Genomic DNA, 21,028 nt, shown 5'->3' with positions numbered 1-21,028 from the left:
TACCCCGCTCCCAGGACGTAAACTTACGCCCTGCAGCGGGAATGGGTTAAACAATGACTTGTCACGTACACAGAAATTCCTTCAGCTAGACTGCATGCTAAAGAGGACAAAGTCCAAACTACACTGGACTTGAGGAAGGGTGGGCAGGGAGGCGGAGGATTCCATATAACCTAGCGAATAAGAATATATATATGTTACTGATGTAATCTGTTAAACGCCCATAAAGGGCAGGTATTATGTTTTCAATAAAAGGGGCTGTCTGGACGTCTCTACCCAGAGAGCCATTTTGGACATGAGACTGATACCTTACGTCTGATCTGGTCGATGATGTGTGCACACTATACGATTTGGAAGCTACAGAATACCCCGAAACCTGCTGGAGGAAAATATGATCCAGTTCAGCAGCAGGGATTGAATTTCGCAGCCGGGGAGATGATGGATATCCATTCTCCTACCCAGCCAATCAAGTTGTGGGCTTGCATTTTGTCTCCACCCATTCTTCTGGTGGAGACAAGATACACCAGTACCCATCCGTAGTACAGAAAAAAGGAAGACACTGACAGGTATGCAGGCGGGCAGATTCCGTGCAGGATTCCCCATGTGGAATCTGTGTGTGCCATGGACATGAGGTCTAAGGGTATGTTCACATGGCGGAATTCACTGCTGAACTTTCTGCGTGTTTCTGAGGCGGATCCGCACACAGATTTAGCCCTGTCAATGGTCAAAATCAGCGTGTGGGATTCCAACGTGGAAAATTGTGTCTCCGATAGGACAAATTCTGTGTGCGGATCTGCAAAAAAAATGTGGCAAAGAGACGCGCATTTTAAAGGCGGAATCCCGGCAGAATTTTCCGGTGGGAATTCCGTCATGTGAGCACATTCTAAGCATACCGTTACACTTTGTGAAATCACTGCGGGTATTGCGCAAGCAATCCGCACCTTGAGGCTACGTTCACACAAGTCAGGCAAATGAGCGGTTCTTTTCTTCACAGCGATGCTGCGAGGTAAACAAATCGTTGAATGTCCTATTCTTTCACGTCCCTCAGAACGCATCAACGGAACAGTCAAGCACGCTGCATGCGCTGTGATGTGTCCGCGAGTGCCGGGTGATCCACTGAAACACTTGCCGAACCTCTAACGCACCTCAAAGCGAGCGCGATATCAGGTCGTGAAACTCAGCCTATCTCACTTGTGTGCGTTTGAAGTCCCGCGGATTCAGGGAAGTAGCGATCCTGATTGTTTTGAATGTACAACCCTGCATCGCACTCACCTGGCACTGCCATGTTTTTTTTCTGGCCGCATTGAATGCCCAGAGACAGGGTTCATATTTGGGGGTCTCACAATGCACGAATTTTCTCAGCACCGTGAAATCGCCTTGGGCCGCTCTCACGCATGTTCTTTTTACTGTGGCATTTTGAACGCCGCAGAAATTACGGTGTGAGGCCTCATGTCCGCTGGCACGTCGGATTCCGTGGGCAGGAGTCTGCAGTGGAATCCCACCCTGCCCGTGGCAAGAGGACATTACTTACCCTTCCGGATCCTCTGCACCGCTGTGTGGGTCTTCCGTCTTCTCCTCCGTGGTCCACAGAACGTCTCTGCGGAATCAGCGGCAAAATAGAGCATGCTGCGATTCGTTTTTTTTCCGGCAGGTCTGCAAAATAAATCGGCATGCTTTAATTACGGTGTGGGCGCCCATGTCCCCTTGCGGGCGTCTTGAACTGTGGCTCATCCGCGATTCTAACCCGCCCGTGGACATGAGGCCTAACGCTCCCGTTGGTTTCAATGAGGTCTCGCAGATTTTCGAGCGCTGTCTGCTCTATTTTGCCACAGCTCATCGCAACGATGGGTGAGCCTAAAAACATGGTTTTCCTGCGTCTGAAAACATCGGTATAATGGCGGTGTTTTGTGTGAGTGGCTTGGGCCCCCTGTCCCCGGGCGTTGCGATATCCAGTGGCGGGAGCAGACAGGCTGACCGCGGAGATTCGCAGCATGCTGCGACTTGCCAGCCGCGAGCGGAGAATCGCAATGATTCTCCGCTCATGGACACGGGGCCGGCACTTTCCATAGCAACGCTATAGAAAGCTTCAGGCGGCGTGATTCGCCGGCGATTTACCGCTGGCGAAATCACGTCGGTGGACAGGGGGCCGGGCTGCTCTCTCACCGCCCGCTTTTTACCACGATTATCACGGTACAGCGCTCTCATTGACTGTGTCCACGAGGAGAATCATTGCGGTCAGATAGGGCTGACCAGCGGAGATTCGGCAGCGGCTCCTGCTTCGGGCGGCGGCGCTTCGCCGCGGGATACCGCAACGCCCGTGGACAGGGGGCCTAACATTGCCATTTTCAAACATGGTCTGCTCTATTTTCATGCGTTTTAACGCTGTAGCATGTGTTCGAAAACGCAGTGCGAAATAGCGCGGACACGACATATGTCACCACCGTGTGAGAGCGGCGGTCTGTGGTCATGTAATCACGTCATTCATGGGGGGAGGGGAGGTTTATTAGAGGATGGCTGTGTGTACATTTACATCAGCTCTGTACTGCAGACCGCAAGACACTGAGCTTCCCGCCATCACCCGCTCACACCGCGGGGCTCTTCACACACAACGTGCCCTCACCCCGGGCGACGCGGTGACGTCATGACGCGGCTCTCGGCGGCGCGTGACGTGCGGCTGCAGTGACAGACGAGTCGGGGTGGCGGCGCAGCGGCTCAGGGTACGTGACCGGCGGCTCCCGCTCTCCTCAGCATCCCTCCTCCTCCTCCTCCAGAGCTGCACCTGCCGCTGTGCTGACACTGCCATCACCGGCTGCGGGGGCGCCCCCTCCCCCTATAGACTCCTATAGAAGTGGCTCAGAAGGGTCTTCTACTCTACCCCCCCCCCCATCCTCCAGTGGGCAAATTTAGATAGGGGGGGGCGGACACATGGGGGTACAAGTGTCACTTTTTACAGCTGTTTGTGGCTCTTGTTGGGGGGGGCAGCAGATTTATCTATAGTTAATGCCGGAAATGAGTGTAAGTTACCTGTTGCCGCGGTGACTGTGCAGCCCACCCCAGGTTGTGCGCTGCCCCCCAGGTTGTGCGCTGCCCCCCAGGTTGTGCGCTGCCCCCTCGCCTGTCGTGGGTGAGTTTTATACATACATTCCGCCCCATAGCAGAATAAAAATAAATCGCCATTTGCCCCACTTCTGGGCGATTCCTCATAAAAACCGCCCGTTATTTCCTATAGGGGTCTTAAAAAAAAAAAATGGCACTCGCATGACGCGTGATTCTTACTAATTGCTCGTGCCCATACCCAGAATCTGACATCTATGAGCGCGATATCGGGGCAATATATATGTTGACACGTATTTATATAATAGTTTCCCTGCCGCTATCTGTATACAGGGGTCCTATAACCGTATACAGAGTGTTTAGAGATCTAGATTCCGCTATGGAAGAGAGCTCTGACATCGGAGCTCTGTCCTGCATGATGTTAGAAACGTGTTGGAGCTACGCAGGCAAATCTCAATGTCAGACGAGGTCCAGCACTGGATTGGAAAGGGTTAAAGGGGTTTAGCCGCTATAAATAAATAAAACCGCTAGACATGCAATAAAATAATAAAGAGATTATAGTCTCTTCTGCCCCCTGGTGGACACAGCTGAACGGTTCCTACATCACCTACTCCTACCATTGCATGTACCGTATGTCCAGGGAGGTCAAGTGACCGCTGCTGCCAATGCAGAGGCCGCTGCTTCGCCATCCCAAGCTCCTGGCATCATGGCGCCCAGGGTGTGAGCGATGATGCCAGGAGTTCAGAGGGTGACGCTGCGGCCTCTGATTGGCCACCGGTCATCTGACTTCATCCTGTGGCAGCTGCTCTGCTGTGTCCAGGGTGAGACAGGTGAGTATAGGCGGCTCTGCTTGCTGATGGGGTCCCTCGGGGTTCAGTCGCAGCTCTGCTCCTTATTTCCATTTAGTTTTGCTAAAAACCAGTGTCTTATTGGCGGCCATCGCACAAAATGGCTGTTTACGGCTAGAATTTGGGCAATATTCTGCCTTATAGATTTTAGCAAAATGGAGAGCGCGGGTAGGGTGGTAGACAGATGAGGGGGAGGAGGAGATATAGGGCGGTGCAGCACTGTGGAGAGCCTTATGGATAAGATTGAGGAGTTTGTATTGTATACTGTGGTGGACGGGCAACTAGAACAGTGTCCGGCACAGGGGGGAGGCGTCGGCGCGGTGTCCGGCACAGGGGGGAGGCGTCGGCGCGGTGACCGGCACAGGGGGGAGGCGTCGTCGCGGTGTCCGGCACAGGGGGGAGGCGTCGGCGCGGTGTCCGGCACAGGGGGGAGGCGTCGGCGCGGTGTCCGGCACAGGGGGGAGGCGTCGGCGCGGTGTCCGGCACAGGGGGGAGGCGTCGGCGCGGTGACCGGCACAGGGGGGAGGCGTCGGCGCGGTGACCGGCACAGGGGGGAGGCGTCGGTGCGGTGACCGGCACAGGGGGGAGGCGTCGGCGCGGTGACCGGCACAGGGGGGAGGCGTCGGCGCGGTGACCGGCACAGGGGGGAGGCGTCGGCGCGGTGTCCGGCACAGGGGGGAGGCGTCGGCGCGGTGACCGGCACAGGGGGGAGGCTTGAGGAATCCGACAGGGTCGCGTGCAGCCGACCTAATGTAGAGAAAGGACCTGATAACGGAAAAGCAGTAGAGCGTTGGGCTAGGGCTACACAGCTACCCTCGGCTGTGGCAGGGGTCACATGACTAAAAGTCGCTCATGGTGTGAGTCACAGGTAGTCACAACTGTGGCCTGCAGGTTGCAAAAAAATCCCAACTCTTTTGTGACTTGTGGGCAACGGCAACCTCTGACTCAAACCACGACCCCATTGACTATGATGGCTCCACAGTGATCTTTGGTAGTTGACCGCCTGGGGCAGCTGTGCAGACCAGCCACCATATTGACAGAAGGCGTATCACAGCTGCAGCCTCCCCTGATTCGGATGGATAAGATACCTCCATAGGAACATCAAGGAAGAGACTAAAATGACTGAAGTCATCAACAATGGCAGTCCGCCCCCTGGGAACCTGGCCGTACATTATGCTGCTGTTCTGCGTAGTATTGCAGCCACCCCCCCTATTCACATCAACAGTAGCTGTGCCCGCAGTACCATGCTCGGCCACTTCAGAGTGTATGGAGCTGTCCACTTCCTTCTTCATACTTCCTGACAGCAGCAAACAGCTGATTGGCTGGGTTCCCAAAAGGCAAACCCCCACCAATCAGATATTGATGACCCATCCTGAGGACGAAGGGTTAAAAATGCATATATTTCTTTTTTTAGCAAGCATCTTAAAATTCTCTAAAAGTCTCCTCTCTGTGGAGGAAGATAATGTGCATGTGATGAAGTGGATACTTGATCTCCCGCTGGCACTTCTGGGGGTGGATTTATGTTTGTATCTGAAGGAACAGCAGAGCGTCCTGAATAATTCAGGATGTATGGAAGGAGGCAGACGATGTAGTGATGGAGGGACCGCTCCGTGTCAGCAGACCCTGTCTGCACTCCCATAGCCGAGCCCACCCTGGTCTTCCGTTTCTCCCGCCGCCGCTCTCTGCGCTAGTTAGTGCTGATCTTTAGTCTTACAGTATTTAATTACATTTTTTGCCTTTCTTTTGCCTAGGTCTAGCGTATATCCCCAATAACGGTGAACGCTTGTCATCCGCCCGCCCTCCAGGCTGCGTCTCCTCCTGCCGGACCGTATTTACACGGCGATGAAGGCAAGTGAAAAACTGACTGTTTCACCTGCAGTTTTATTCCGATTTTTTTTTTCTGCGTGTGCGATGTTGTGGAACTTGTCACCCCCAAACTAGCTTTATTGGTCATAGAGTATGAAAAACATCACTTCTCTTGCCCTTTTCCGAATGAGCCAGTGTACCTCCACAATTAGGTTCCAGAGTCACCCCGCCCTATATGCAAATTAGCAGAGAGGAGTCATGTGACCAAGAAGAGTAGTCCGGGTGAAATACACGTGAGTTCTGCGGGAGTGCGTGGTGCACAGAACTGGCCTGTTGGAGTAACCCACTATGTCCAAAGGGTTAATTTACACAGTTTTTTTGAACTATTTGTTCAATAGTTTGAGACAGAAAACCTGGAGTCGGTCGTATTTTCATGCAATTCTCACGTGAGAAGAAAGCCTGCCATGTATGGTGCCTCGCCATCACACGGATAGGGCGCTTTGACACGGCGATTGTGATATCGCTGTGAGAAAATCGCGGCAAAACTGCAATTTTGCTCCTGAGATCTCTGAGCGCCGGCGATGCTTTCTCCCGCAATAACCCTGCTTGGATTGTCTCGCGCGTTTTTCTCAACAGTGGGAGTTTCTAACGTTAAAACCGCATCGCACAAAAATCACAAGTTCGTGCGATGCGATAAAAAAGTGGCTCCAAAGGGAAACGGGAGGTGAAAAAAGCCCAGAAAGATGGAAAACATTGCAAATGGGAAGGAAATCATTGAAAATCATGGGTTTCGTAATTCTGTATTTTCACTCACTTTTGCATCTCGCCATTTTATCGCCCGTGTGAAGGCACCCGTAGGGTTCTGTATGCGGCGCGATACGAGATCCTCATCAGCTGTGTATATACGGCCTCACACGATCCATGAGCTGCTGATAGAACTGCTCATGGCATTCCCCATTACCCCGGGACTCCGGTCTATCTAGAGTAAGGAGGCGTGGCTAACTCAGTGACTCTTCTTGGCCAGATGATTTGCAGATGGCGCAGGATAACTTTGGAGCCTGATTGCTGCGCTCGTTAGGAGAGAGAAGGCATTAGCAGTGATGGATTTTTTTTTGTTCATCCCCTGCTGGCCAGTGAAGTTATTATTTTTTTTTCTGTGGGAGGGAGTGACTGGGTCCTGATAAGGGTTCGTTTACACGTAACGGAAATGCTACGGATTGTCTGCAGCTGCTAATTCCACTGTAAATTCTGCAGCATTTTCACACTTGAAATCGAGTTAAAATTTGCACCATTAGGGTGACTACCCACTAGCGTTTTTTTTATGCTGCGAATTTGCTACTATTTTTTCTTCCAATTGTCAATGGGACTTTCTAATGTTAAAAACGCAAAGTTGCGTTGCGGTTTTAACATTAGGAAATGCCATTGACAATTGGAAGAAAAAATAGCGGCAAATTCGCAGCAGAAAAAAAAACGCTAGTGGGTAGTCATTCTTAGGCCGGCCGTGACAGGCTCTACCGCGAAATTCTGCGGCGGAGCCGGTCACGGCGCCCCCCAGGAGACCCCATACTTACCTGCGGATCCGGCGTCCTCGCTCCTGCATGATGCTTCCCCGCCCACCTCCGCCGCGTCATGTGACACGCCCATCGCGGTGGGCGGGGAAGCGTTTTCACGCTATCTTCCGCTGTGCTACAGCAGAAGATAGCGTGAGCGGACGGCTTCCATTGACTGCAATGGAAGCCGTCCGCGCGTACACTCGCGGCAAATAGAGCATGCCGCTGGTGAGGACGGGTGAATTCACGGTGCGGAATTCCGCGGTAGAATTCCGCATCGTGAGCATTGTGCTATTAGGTTCAATAGAACCTAATAGCTGCGGGCAGCGCAGCGGATTTTCGCCGCGAATTACGCGGCGGAAATCCGTTTGTGGGAAGGAGGCCTTAGTGCAGATTTTGAAATTGGTTATGGACACACAGCTGCTTTTGAGTCAAAATCCACACGAATGGAGCGGATTTTTATTCTGTTTTGGATGCGGAAATACTGCAGAATTTGCTGCGAAATTTTCAGCTTTGGACATTCTGCGGCATTTCTGCTACGTGTGAACAGACCGTAGGACAACCCCGATGCAGGTGGGAGCTTCTGCGTCCAGCTGTGAGAAGGGCGGAAGATGGTATATAATGTCTACAGCAGAGACCTGACATAGATGCCGTCCCCTACACCATCTGTATTGTAAGCGGAAGTGTAACTGAGGCCGCCATCACACTTCCCTGTTCTTCTGCACGCCGTCCCTGTGATGCAATAGTGTGGGTTTAGTATTGTGGTCCCTGCGCATCTTCCTGGCACGTCTGTTTTTAGTAATACTTGTAAATCTAATAAAATAACTATTCTGCAGCATCTTTTATTAGAACTCTGCATTGGGCAGTTCCTCTGTTGTTCCTCCTGGAAATGTATGACATTGGGAGTTACTCCTGCCCTATAATAGAGTGTGTCCAGTACGGTTAGCACTGATTGGACCGTGTTCGGCTTTTATATGGCAAGATAATTTGGAACGAGCCTGCAACCAGCGGTGACGTAGCGTTTGTATATTGTTCGCCTGCCATGCAATAATTGCGCAGTTTGTTTGTTCATTGGAACATCACCGCGTCTTTAGACAACCGTTCAGCAGATCATTATGACCCCCCTTTACACGGAAGGATTTGCAGCAGACGAACAATGATTTTCAGGTCCCTGTAAAAGATCCAATCAGACATGATCTAAAGATTTATCACTGATTGGTTGTTTGCTGCACGCCTAACTAATATTGCGCAACCCACTCAATCCAACGGAATTCCGCCTGCAATCTTTAAGGCGCTATCACGCGACAGTTTTTATGTTCAGTTTTTCGTAAGCGGGTTTTTTGTGGAGCTGGTCCAAAATACGGAAGAGATGCAAATCTTTCCGTTATACTTTCTCTCCACTGGTTTTGGCTCACAAAGAACTGAACATAAAAACTGCCGTGTGAACGCGCCCCAAGCCCGAGATCAGGCCGCAAAGTGGATGAGATTTGCAAAAAATCTCGTTCACACGCTGCGGACGGTCCGCGCTGAAACTGACATGCCGCGCAGAATTCAGAGCCGCAGCATGTCCATCTAACCGCCCTTTCTGCTGCGGGCTCTCTATGGTGAGACATGGCTGCCGCGGAACAAGCCGCTATTAAAACCCGCAAGACTCTGGCTGTGGAGTTTTCATGCGGTCCCGCTATGGACATTTCGCAAAATTTCTGCAGCATTTACGCACTGCTTGAACTCGGCCTTAAAGGGACCGTGTCACCATGCAGCAGCACTATAAACAATGTTACGGTGCGGTCCTGAGAGGTGACGGGGAGCTGGGGTTTGTATTTTTTATACTCGCCCGGTTCCCGCGGTAAATGTACTATTTTCAGACCGCTGTGTGCGCAGTCACATGGGCTGTTATATACAGCGGTCTGAAGGGAGTCCCAGACTTCACGGGAGAGCAAAGCATCCCCTGACCCCCTCAGTTTACGGTGCCGTTCCATGGTGTCGTGTCCCTTTAAACAAATCCTAAGTGGACTGCTGGATGGCTCTTCATGCCTCGGGTTATTCATGACTGATGTGCCTGTTGTTAACTGTTTGTTTACCGGCTATTACCGAATTGCGACTTCATGACTTGTTACCTATTTAACGAGGAGTGTAATGATGCGGTCATGTAGCGTATACGGCTTCAGCCTGAGTCGTCTGTCACATCACATCTGTGAGATCCGCTTCCCTTTACGTCTTCTAGATCAAAAGAAGGATCGCAGCTCGGCACAAGGAAGAGAAGAAGAACGCGCTGCGGAGTTATGGTTTCCCGCTATAGCTTGTTTTATAGGGATCGTCTCTTGCTGACGACCAGTTTTTGCATAGAGCTCGGCTGCTGACCCGCTGATGATCAGCCTCTTTAGGGCTCACTCACACGGGCGTAGGCAATTTTGTCTCCTTAAAAATGCACCATCTTTAAAGCCCGTGTGCGTTTTACTTACTTTTTTTTACAGTTGTGTCTCATCTCCGTTTTTCATGTGTAAAAAAAAAAAAAGAAAGCAAGTTGTTAGCCGTTTAGTTGTTCGCGAGCCTCGGCGACCCTAAATGGTCCCTCCCTCCCATGTGTTTCAGTTTTGCGCTGCTTCTTTCAGTTTTCCATGTGCGGTCTGTATTCAGTCAGTAAACAATATGTACTGAATACGGACATAAAATCTACCCGTACGAATGGGCCTAACGCTATAGAGGAAGCGCGCGACGGAACGCGCGGGTACAGAAGTCTCTTCTACCGCAGCTCCACTCTAAAGGGTTGTCAGAGACCAATAACTGAGGTTTAATTATCTAATTATGGCACACTTTACAATCTATCCCATTCCAGAGGTCGGCAGTGCCGTCATTTACTCCGGCTGTCAAAATAGCTGAACTTTTGTTGGCATCACGTTGACAACCCATGAGCCTATGTACATATATGTCCGGCCCCGGCGGTGAACCGTGCATGCGTGATGCCACAGCTGATGCTGCTGTTTTCTATGCGATTGACCTTGTGGATGGGGAATAACTTGTAATTCTGGTACAACCCCTTTAAGGCCCGATTATTGGGCACAAATGTTTGCCCAGTGTTTGCCCGGGCCGTGGAGGAGGCACAACAATCAGTCGACTAACAAGCGGTTCCCGGTTTGTCGGTGGGCTGTTGATGTGCGGAGATGTATAGCCGACCGGTGACATTACTGCGGTTGTTTGCTCCCATAGAGCTAACGGTTCATCCATATATCAGCGGTTTTCGTCCCATAAGGAGACCACGTCTTATATGATACGGAGGGATGAGAGTGGCGCTTGTTGCTAGGCGATGCCGTCTGCCGAGGAGCGTTTGTCATAAAAGTAAATGGGAGAACATAACTGTTAAGATCTTTGAGAACAAGAAAGTTGTCCTTTCTGACTCTTAGTCAAATCTGATGCATTAGAAGAGCCCCGAGAGATAAATAATGGTTTATTTTTCTTTAAAACGTTACTTTGTGTGATTTTTAACTGCATGTCTGGTGCTGCGTGGGAGGAGAGGGAGACAGATTCCACCACGCCAGCTTGATGTAGAAGTGTTGTACCTGTCAGAGCTATTAAAGATATTCTACAGCTTCTATGCAATGCTATATACAGCCGCGGGCTACAAGTAGGGCCGCCTGCACACGAGCGCTCCGGATTACACCAGCGGATTTTCACATGCGGGAGAGCTGCGTATGGCACCTAAATGTGCTTGCGGATAGGTGCGGATGCGTGAAAAAAACGCACCGAAAAACCTGCAGCCTCCTACCACGCCTACTTCTTCTAATGTCATAGCAACCGGTGCCTTCATCCGCAGCTGCACCGCGCATGTACTGCGTCTCCACGCACAGAATCCAACCCAAATTAGGACATGCCACGTTTTTTTTCTAGTGCGTGAAAATCCGCGATGCAAAACCGCCTGTCTGGGGACAACTGCAGATCCCCATAGAAGTATATTGGCTGCGGTTAGGGGCGGACAATGTGCTTAAAATACCGTGGTAGAAATTCCGCCTGTGTGCAGGCACCTTAAGGCCGGCTTCCCACGGCCGTGACGTGCTCCGCCGTGGAATTCCGCGGCGGAGCCCGTCACGGAGACCCCCAATACTTCCGGATCCGGCGTCCTCCGTCCCGCAATAGAGCGCATGATGCGCCGCCCGCGTTATGTGACACTCCGGCCGCGTCATATGACACGCCCACAGCGTCACATGACGCGCCGGACGCGTCGTATGACGCGGTGGGCGGGGAAGCGGTTTCACTCTATCTTCCGCTGTGCTACGCGGCGGAAATCCGCTGCGTTGCCTGCAGCTATTAGGTTCTGTTGAACCTAATAGCTCAATGCTTACGATGCGGAATTCCGCACCGTGAAATCACCCGTCCTCACCCGCGGCATGCTCTATTTGCCGTGGGTGTACGCACGGACGGCTTCCATTGCAGTCAATGGAAGCCGCCCGTCACGCTATCTTCCACTGTAGCACAGCAGAAGATAGCGTGAAACCGCTTCCCCGCCAGCCACGTCATATGACGCGGCCGGCGCGTCATGTGACGCTGTGGGCGTGTCATATGACGCAGCCAGCACGTCATGCGCTCTATTGCGCATGCGCGCCGAAGCGTCATTCGGAACGCAGGACACCGGATCCGGAGGTAAGTATTGGGGTCTCTGGGGGTCGCCGTGACTAAGGCCACCTGCACACGACCGGGTCAGATCCCGCAGCAGAATACGACCCTGTGGCCCGACGGTGAACCTGCGTATCTGTCTGGATTTTTCGTATTCTGTACTGGCTGGCTCACATGCGCAGTACAGATTATGTCACGCCATCGCTAGGCAATCCTGCAACCTTTCCGCAATGTTGATTGCGGAAAGGCCACTTAGCCGCCCGTACGGAATCCGCATGTGTGTGTATATATATATATATATATATATATATATATATTTATTTGGTTTTTTTTCCCCCTCTGCGAGCAGAAAATTGCAATTAATTTCCGCTTGTGAACAGGAAAAAACGCTTTTCCATAGCATACTATAGAAGGTATTTGCTGCGGAATCCAGAGGTGGATGCTCACTCAGGATTTCTGCAATGCAAATCCAGCTGTGCGCAGGCGGCCTAACGATGCACTATCCTACCAAAAGTAATTTATTTGCATATGGTAATCCCTGGTGGGGCCTAGTTTGGCTCTAATAACACTTCAGATGGTATTTCCCTTTATTCATCCTGCAAATGTCTGGCAAGTTCTCTCAGAGAAAATGGATGCTGTTCCAACGATTTTAAGGACACAACTCTGAGCACCAAGTCCAATCGTGGGATATCCATATCCTCAAACCTACGTAAAACAGCATTGGAGTTGTGACGAGACGCGTTGTCTTGTTGGAAGTATGGCTGACCATTCGCAGAGTATTAGCACATTATTGTCTAGAATGTCAGGGTACCCCTCCGTGTTCATGGTTCTTGTCACTACAACCAATAAACCATCCCCAAACCATAATGGAACCTCCACCTTACTTAACTGTTTCACAACACTAAGGCAGAAGGCATTACCCAGGCTCCTCCACACCCAGATACAGCCATCTGATATGAAGATGGAGTAATGTGATTTGTCAGTCCATCAAACTTTCTTCCATTGCTCGACTGTCCACTGATGATGCCACTTGCATCTTCTTTGAGAGAACTTGCCAGATGTTTGCAGGATGAATGGAGGGAAATACCAGCTGAAGTGTATCAGGCATTAGTAAAAATGTCTCCAAAGTCATTAAGGCCAAAGGAGCCCCAGTAAGTATTATCACATGGAAATAAATACTACTATTGACTCTAGCTCAGGGGTCCAACTACTTTGGTAGGGTGGTGTACACCAGAGGACATTACTACAAGTACACAGCGCCGTCTATTATATGACTGCAAAGTTAAAAGCTAAATGGAAAAGTATCTGCGCTCATCTAACTTCTAGAAGGGGGGCAGATGGTAAGTATCGCTATCACTCAGGCACCTTTATCCCTAGCAAGCTGGGGGTGTCTATTACTAACCTGCATACGTGAGAGTGAGGCGGCGGGCCAGAGATGTCTTTCAGGAATCTCTGATGAAGAAAGGCATTCCTTATTAAAACATTTTTTTTTTAAAAGTTGGATTTTTGGCCCAGTTGCTATCAGCTTGCATGTCACCTACTGTCTGCAGGAGTAGTTATACTTTCTCTCTCACCTGCTGACTGGGAACGCCCCTTCCGGGGCGCTTGTCCTCCTGTAGTGGGCGCATGGTTCAGGGACATGGCAATATCTCCCAACTTGCAGTCCACCTGGATCCTTTGTATCCGGACTAACCAGCAACTTTAGCTGGCGGTCTGACTTTCACGCATGCAGGTTAGTAATAGACACCCCCAGCTTGCTTGTGATAAAGGTGTTTGAGCGATAGCAATACTTACCATCTGTCCCCTTTCTGTATATTGGATGAGTGCAGGTACTTTTCTATCATTCTCATCACTAACCTACAGCCAGAAGAATAACACAACTGCAGGATCAGACTACACACAGGCTTGTTTCTAGTCTGTAGCTATGGATACACATTGGTCTGCATAGGAGCTGCAGGCTCAAAACAGTTGGAAATCTTTAAAGGGGTTGTCCAGCTTTAAACTGTTGATCACCTTTCTTCCGGATTGGCCATCAATAATAGATTTGCAGTGTGTCGCCACAGCTGTGGCATGCATGGAGCTGATTTCTGCAGGAAGCAGACAGCTCCGTTCCCACTGCTGTGGCCTCGCTTGATATTGCAGGTGGAGTTCCAATTGATGTATGATGCTGTGATTACAGGTCAGTAAACCCCTGCTCAGGCCGCGACATTCATCCATATTACAGACGCAAGAGTGCATTTGCAATATACTTGTGTGAAATTGGACATAGGGGCACTTAAAGGGGCTGTGTGAGAAAAACTAAAATATTTTAAGGGCTGGGCAGGTGATAAAATACAAAAGAGCACATATTCACCTGTCTTCGGTTCCCTGGATCCAGCTGACCGGCTTCCGCTGCCCCATCCTCCGCCGTTGCCGGACTCCCGAATTCAGTTGATCGCAGTGGCCAATCAGAGGCTGCAGCGTCGCCTTTTAAACTCCTGGCATCAGCGCTCACATCCTAAGAGCCATGATGCTAGGGGTTCGCTGCAGCCTCTGATTGGCAGCAAAGGAAGAGGATGGAGCTGCGGAAAACAGTCAGCTAGGGACCGAAGACAGGGGAGTATCCGCTCTCTTATATTTTATCACCTGCCCAGCCCTTAAAAGCTTTTCGTTTTGACAGTCATCCCAAAGACTATTACTACTATACTTTAATATAGTCGTTTAATGAATGGAGGCGAAGTAAGCAGAGATCGCGTCTGACCTCCGTTCACTGTGAACAGGCAGTGGTTAAACAATGGACGACTGCCTGTTCACCCTGAGCAAGAAGTTGCCCATTACTGAACTGAAACTCTGCGACTAGCGGCTGTACTTTCTGTAGGTTCCACTCCTGGTTACAAACACTGATGTGTGAACGGGCCCTCATAGTACAAGGTAGCGGGTCCTATATGGCGCTGAAATCAAATGTCTCGTTCTACTGGAGTTAATGATTTCTCCAGTCATGTTGCTTGGCGGAATGCCTTTAATTGCATGACTAACTAAGAGGACTCCTTTTAGAAGGTAGTAAAATAGTGTTTAACCATTACTAGTAATTCCTCCGGTTGGCCTTGTTAGCGGTGAATGTAAGTCACTGACGTGTTCTTCTCTTTTGGATAACTAAAGCAGCTCCTCCGTTACCTCCGTTTCTGGGAAAACTGGGAACGCTCAACACCACCAGCGTTAGGAGGGACTAAAACTGTTCTGTGGCGATTCTTCCCTTGCAAGTTCTGTCTGATTCCAGGACGGACAGAACTCACATGGGGGGGGGGGGGGGGGGGGGGGAAGCCATTTATTTGAATGGGTTAATTCACATGAGCGATTCTTCTGTCGGACCAACAGTCCGAGTTAGAAAAGTCGTTACAAGTCCTATTTTTGGGCAATTCTTCTTCAAGGATCGCCCATTATTTTCTATGGGAGTGTTTAAAAAAAAAAAAGCGGAAAAAAAAAACTGTCGCATGCCATACTATACGTTTTTAACATGTAACTATGGGGACCACATAAAAAGCAGGAAGTGCAGAGCGGGGAAAAATGTGCATTAACGGATGCAAATCACTTGTGAAAAATCGCAAAAATGCTTGAAAACCGGTCAGTTTTCCACTGACCAAATTCGCATTCGCCCGTGTGAATACAGCCTTATGTGTATGCTGGTATAATCAGGGGGAGCCCGAAACCTGCACAATGAGTAAGGGTGCGTTCACGCTTCCGTTAGCACTGTCCATTGTAATTCTATCTCTCTGTTCCGTTTTTTTGGACTGCGTTAACGGAACTGAAAGTTGCCCCCCCCCCCCCCCCCCCGCTTTTTTTTTTTTAACCCATTGAAGTTAATGGGGAAAAGTTAAAGACACTTATTTCTGTTTTCATTCCATTTCTCAAAAAACGGAACAGAGAGATGGAATGGCAATGGTCATCCCTAACGGAAGTGTGAATGCACCCTAGTACGGTAATAGGAATGTAGGCGACAAATAGAGAGCTTCTTTCTTTCAAAAGGGTTCTGTAGGATAAAAGCATCAATGCGTCCACCATACAGTAGGCCATCCAGGTCTGATCAGTGGGGGTCCGACACCTGAGACCCCCAACATGCAAATAGCAGTGGACATATTTTACTCAACAGACAATACGCCGCAATTCCGCAGCAAAAATACGCAAATAGGTAGCAAAAGTCATCCTGCGCATTGCAAAGGGTGAGATATGCTGCAGGAGTCCGCAGTGAAGATGCTCTGCATTAGGAGTCCGCAGCTCGGGTCAATTTACACTGTAGGTTTACTTTTTCGCAGCATGCGGATGAGATTTAGTAGGATCCGCCATGCTGCTGCTGTAAACGCTGCGAATTTCCACACGCCATTCTAGCCCCACGTGAACATAAGAGCGACGCGGGGGGGATCCGGAGATATTGGAGCGGCAGATACCTCCTTTCATTGCTGAGCAGGTCTGCCAATATGGGCTCTAATAAGGCCTGCCTCACACGGACATATTTGCGCGCGCAATATGCAGTCAATAGAACCCGTTCATTTCACTGGGATCGCTCACATGCGCGTATTTTGTGTGCGATTTCGGCCACACAAAAAAAGATAGAACGTGTTCTATTTTTCTGCATATTTGCCCACCAAAGGTCCCTATAGAAGTAATGGAGGGTGCGCAAATGCGGGCGCAATACGCAAGGAGATACGAGAAGCGCTGAGTAATTCTGCTGGAAAAAAACATATGGAACTAATTCGAAAAATTTTAGTCTTCGTGCACGCAGGTAAACCTTCCCTGGGGGCGGAACACGTACGGTGAAATGCGTCAATGTGTGTGAAAAATGTGAAATATTGTAAAAATGTTGCGCAATTGCATATATGTCAGTGTGAAGCCGGCCGAAGGGATTTCACCCAAGAGTGAACTGGCTTAAAGCCGATCTCCTGGACATTTTAGGATTTTTTTCAATTCATGACTTATCCTCAAGATTCGTCATCACTAGATAATCGTTGGGACCCCCGCGATCAGCTGATTCCCTTCACCGCTATCAGTTCGGGCAGCACAGGGAACTGATAGCGCTGTCTGTAATACGGTGGCCCGTTTCTGTATTGCAGGCGCAGCTCCCACTTAATTCAATGCAACCTGCACCTGCTCTACCTAACTGACCCGCTGCTTCCTGCGCTGACCCTGCCGATCATCCAAATTCCCGGACAGCCCCTTTCAGAACTGGATATATCTGCATTTGACAAGTCTGACAAAGTTAACGGCAGCCCCCGGTGTGAGTGTAATCTGTCCTATGCCTACGGCTTATATTCCAACATGCCCCAGTAGATATACCCCTTGCATCCGTTCATCAGTGATCAGTCCGTTGCTACCATCTACTTGGAGGGATTCATCAGCCGATGCATGGATGCAGCATCCCTGGAATCACGCAGCACTCCAGCGGTCACGTCCGCCTCGTGCCGTCTCTTCTGCAATGCAGCCTGCGGCCGTCTCTCCCTCTCGCCCAGATTCCACCCTCTACATTTGCAAACTTTTCTCCTTCCTAAAAAAATAAAGCCGCCGCTCCTCGTTCTTTATTCGCCCGCATCAATCCCTGCAGTATGAGGAAAGACATCCTACTTACAATGCAGAGAGGATAGGGAATCCTTGGCAGCATGGCAGTGACACATCATGTTGTGCCAGCGTCTCCTCACTACTAGTTCCCCCGTCTGGTGACCCCCCTCTCGCTCCATGCCGTCTCGCTTTCTGCATAGTAACTCCCACCATCATCACTCCCCTCCTCACGTGTGTCACAGGGCTGTAGCTGGGGTTCTGCCAAAGCTATGCATGCAGATAAGCGTCTCTTACAGAACAACCTCTCTATTGTGATGGAGAAATAAAAGCGCCGCTCGTCCCCCGGATTGCATTCACATCCCAGCCTACATCGGGTCCTGGAGGAGCCATGCCTCTCGGAAGACAAGTCATGAATATTTTATTGATTTTCTATTGATTTGCTTGACACTGTACCTAGTTGGGAGCATGCCGGGGGGCTTGTCGGACCACTCAGATCCCGGATTTTAAAAATATTTTTATTTTTCTCCGCAGATGCAGTTTATGTTACTCTTCAGCCGTCAGGGGAAGCTGCGGCTCCAGAAGTGGTATGTGCCGCTGTCTGACAAGGAGAAGAAGAAGATTACCAGGGAGTTGGTTCAGACCGTACTAGCCAGAAAACCGAAAATGTGCAGCTTCCTGGAATGGAGAGACCTGAAGATTGTCTACAAAAGGTGGATCCCCCTCCCCTCCTCCTTATCCCTGACATTAACCCTTCGGTCCTGTCTGCACTAGGCCTGTAGGACATGCTAATTAACCCGCCTTGTCTGATAGGCCATTGTGTCCTATTTATCTGTGTGTCTTTAGACACATTCATCTATGTTTATTGCCGATGTTGTATTTAATGTGTAGCCTGGTGAGAATTCGCACTCAGCGGTGTGAGCGGGGACCCCCAGGCGTCTCTTGAAGGTGGGATATTAATGGATAAGACTTTGGAAATTCAGTCATTCTTTGCTTTTAAGTTTTTGGGTCAGGGTTTTTTTTTTTAAGTTTTGTGACCCCAAAAACAGAAGTAGGATAAAAAAAAGGAGAAGCGGTATCAGTCCCTTAGCTGCTTTCACATGGTCAGGAATCTTGCGCAAATACGAACCCTATTATTTTGAATGGAGACATATATAGGAGTGATGTTTTCCCGCAATGCGGAAAAAAATCGTGGCGCGCTCTGTGTTTTTGCGTTTCTTGGAACGATGCGCCCATTGATTTCAATGGGACCTTTAATGGCGTGTGATGTGCATGCGGAGTGCGATGTGAGGTTTGTCATTGAAATCAATGGGAAACACGATTTTGTATCGTGTGAAACTCGTGCAGGAGGATCAGAATTTGGGGGGGAGGAGTTGCATTTTTGCCTGAAAATCCCCTTGCATCTGCAGGTAAAACACAGGTTGTTGACCTTCTTCGCCCCATATCGCTATCGCCAGTGTGTCTCAGGGCTTATTCACATAAGCGTATATCGCCTGGCGTTTTCACGGCCAGCCGATATACGCTACCATGTGATGCAGGGCTCGGCGTATATGCCGTCCAGCGGGGAAAGACAGCTTTTCTCTGCTAAGCTATCTCCCCCTTCCCTTACCGGCTCTCTGCAAGGGGAGGAGGTGGGACGGGAACTAGTGTGCTAAGATCCCGCCCCCTCTACGCCCCTTGCCGTTGTTTGCAATGGGAGGAGGCAGGATGGGGTGGAGCTTAGCTATGCCACCGTCCCACCCCTCCCATTGCAAACAGCGCCAAGGGGCAGAGAGGGGAAGAGAAGGGGGAGGGAGTTTAGCAGTCTCGCTGCTAAACTCCTTCCTACCTCCCTTTCTCCGGCCACTGTCATTGGCTTCTATAGAAGTCTATGCAGCCAGTGGCGGCGTGAAAGTGGATATACGCCCCTGGGCACTGATGCATCGTAAATTAATGCATTAGAGGGGCAGCATATATCGGCCAGGCGTGAAAACCCGGCCGATATACTCCCATGTGAATAAGCCCTTAGGGTGCTTTCACGCATGGAAGTTTTGTTCATGTTTTTTTAATTGAAAACATGGTGCAAATCATAAAAGGAGAGCGAGAATAGAGGACGGATACAGCTCCTGGTTTTTGGATCCACTCCTGGTTTTGCCCATATATGCTGCAGTTGATGCACATGCGGGATATCACTTATTGCCGGGCGGCACCTGGACTCCCCAGTTGAAACAATATCAATTCTAGGTGGCAATTAGTGATGATCCACATGTAATTCCAGCTATGTACATAATACTCCTGCTCTGACCTGCTGTATATGGTGAGACAGTAGTCCCCAAGCAGTGGCTCAGGAGCCTCATGTGGCTCGTGACCCCCTGTTGTGTGGCTCCTAAGTTATGGCCATACATACGTACTGGAGGTTAATATATCCTAACCATATAACCCTCCCAGTTCAGACAATGTGATACTAGTGTCAAACTTCACACCAAAATATTTATCGTTAAATGTCTGCAGTTTCATAATTTCTTGTCTCCCCACATTTGGGATAGGGCTACATGGCAACCACCCAAAGATCGCACTCTGGCTCTGCTACATCGCATCCTAATGGAAGTGAATGCAGTGATGTCGCAGCTTGCCGTGATCTGACTTTCACAAGAAATCCATCAGGTTTGGATTTGTTGCGACTGTTGGACGTGTTGACCCGCACAACAGCGCAGCATTCACTTTCCTTAGGATGCCATGCTGCAGAGCCATAGTGTGATATTTGGCCGCATGATACGTGCCGTCCCCAAAGTCATCGTGTAGCCATAGCCTAAAACGTACTCCTCTGTTTTTTTTTTGTTTTTTTTTTAGCTGATTGTAGCTCACAAGATACAAAGGTTGGGAACGTCTGCTGTGAGAAATAATTGGTGCATCTGTAGTAAGAAATTATGCAGAAACCGGAACGAGCTTGTAGTTTCCTGCCAAATCAGCGCAGCTTCGTAATTCATGATTTCGGATGCAAATTTTTTTTCCAGGTGATTGTTAAACACCTGCAATCAATGGGAAGCAGGAAAAATATCACATTAGCAAAATGTACCCCACGTGGATCTGCTTGAAGAGGTTTACCAAGGCTGAAAAAAAATGGTTATGGGTAGAAAATGGGCTAAAATAATCAATAAGTATTATTCGCCCATGAAATGACCACACGGTCCAGCGCAGCCGCTCTGTAATTGACTGCAGGGGTCACGTGAGCAATCATTGGCATGTGACCGCTGCAGGAGCTTCTGGGACCAAGGGGGGCTACTCTGGACCTTGGTGTCATTTAGCAAGTGAGCAGTACTTATGGCAAGGTCAAATAAAAAAAAAGATTTTTTTTTTTCTAATACAGTCTCATAAAACCTCTTTAACCCTTTCCAATCTAACTTCCCTGCTGCCTGCACACTCCCCAGCTCTTGGGTGGCAAATTGTGGATTTCGTGGAATTGCTCAACAGAAACACATTAAAATGAACTGTCATGATGTTTTTATTAGTAACTTTTTGAAAATTAACCATTTCCAATCCAGTGTCATCCTTTATCTGATTTTAAGATTTCCCTGTATAGGGCCGACACATGTTTCTAACAGCATGCAGGACAGAGCTCCAACGTTGAAGGCTGTTCAGCATATGTACGAGAGCTGTCCTGTA

General features: G+C 49.6%; 1 protein-coding gene across 5 annotated transcripts in view; it reads left to right on the top strand.

Moving 5' to 3' along the window:
• Positions 1–2,651: 2,651 nt before the first annotated feature.
• AP1S2 (adaptor related protein complex 1 subunit sigma 2) overlaps positions 2,652–21,028 on the top strand; it is a 101,370-nt gene continuing 82,993 nt past the window's right edge. For 4 of the 5 annotated variants that reach the window (XM_066599469.1, XM_066599470.1, XM_066599471.1 and 1 more), the window contains exons 1-2: positions 17,646–17,795; positions 17,921–18,099. In XM_066599469.1, coding sequence (XP_066455566.1) covers positions 17,778–17,795; positions 17,921–18,099 — 197 coding nt within the window. In that variant the 5' untranslated portion in view covers positions 17,646–17,777. Of the gene's footprint in view, positions 2,715–5,650; positions 5,748–17,645; positions 17,796–17,920; positions 18,100–21,028 lie in introns of those variants that run through there. The other variant, XM_066599472.1, reaches the window with a different exon arrangement.

The sequence above is a fragment of the Eleutherodactylus coqui genome, chromosome 4 (genome assembly GCF_035609145.1).
Source record: "Eleutherodactylus coqui strain aEleCoq1 chromosome 4, aEleCoq1.hap1, whole genome shotgun sequence".
Taxonomy (NCBI): Eukaryota; Metazoa; Chordata; class Amphibia; order Anura; family Eleutherodactylidae; genus Eleutherodactylus; species Eleutherodactylus coqui.
This window is presented reverse-complemented; position numbering and strand designations above follow the sequence as displayed.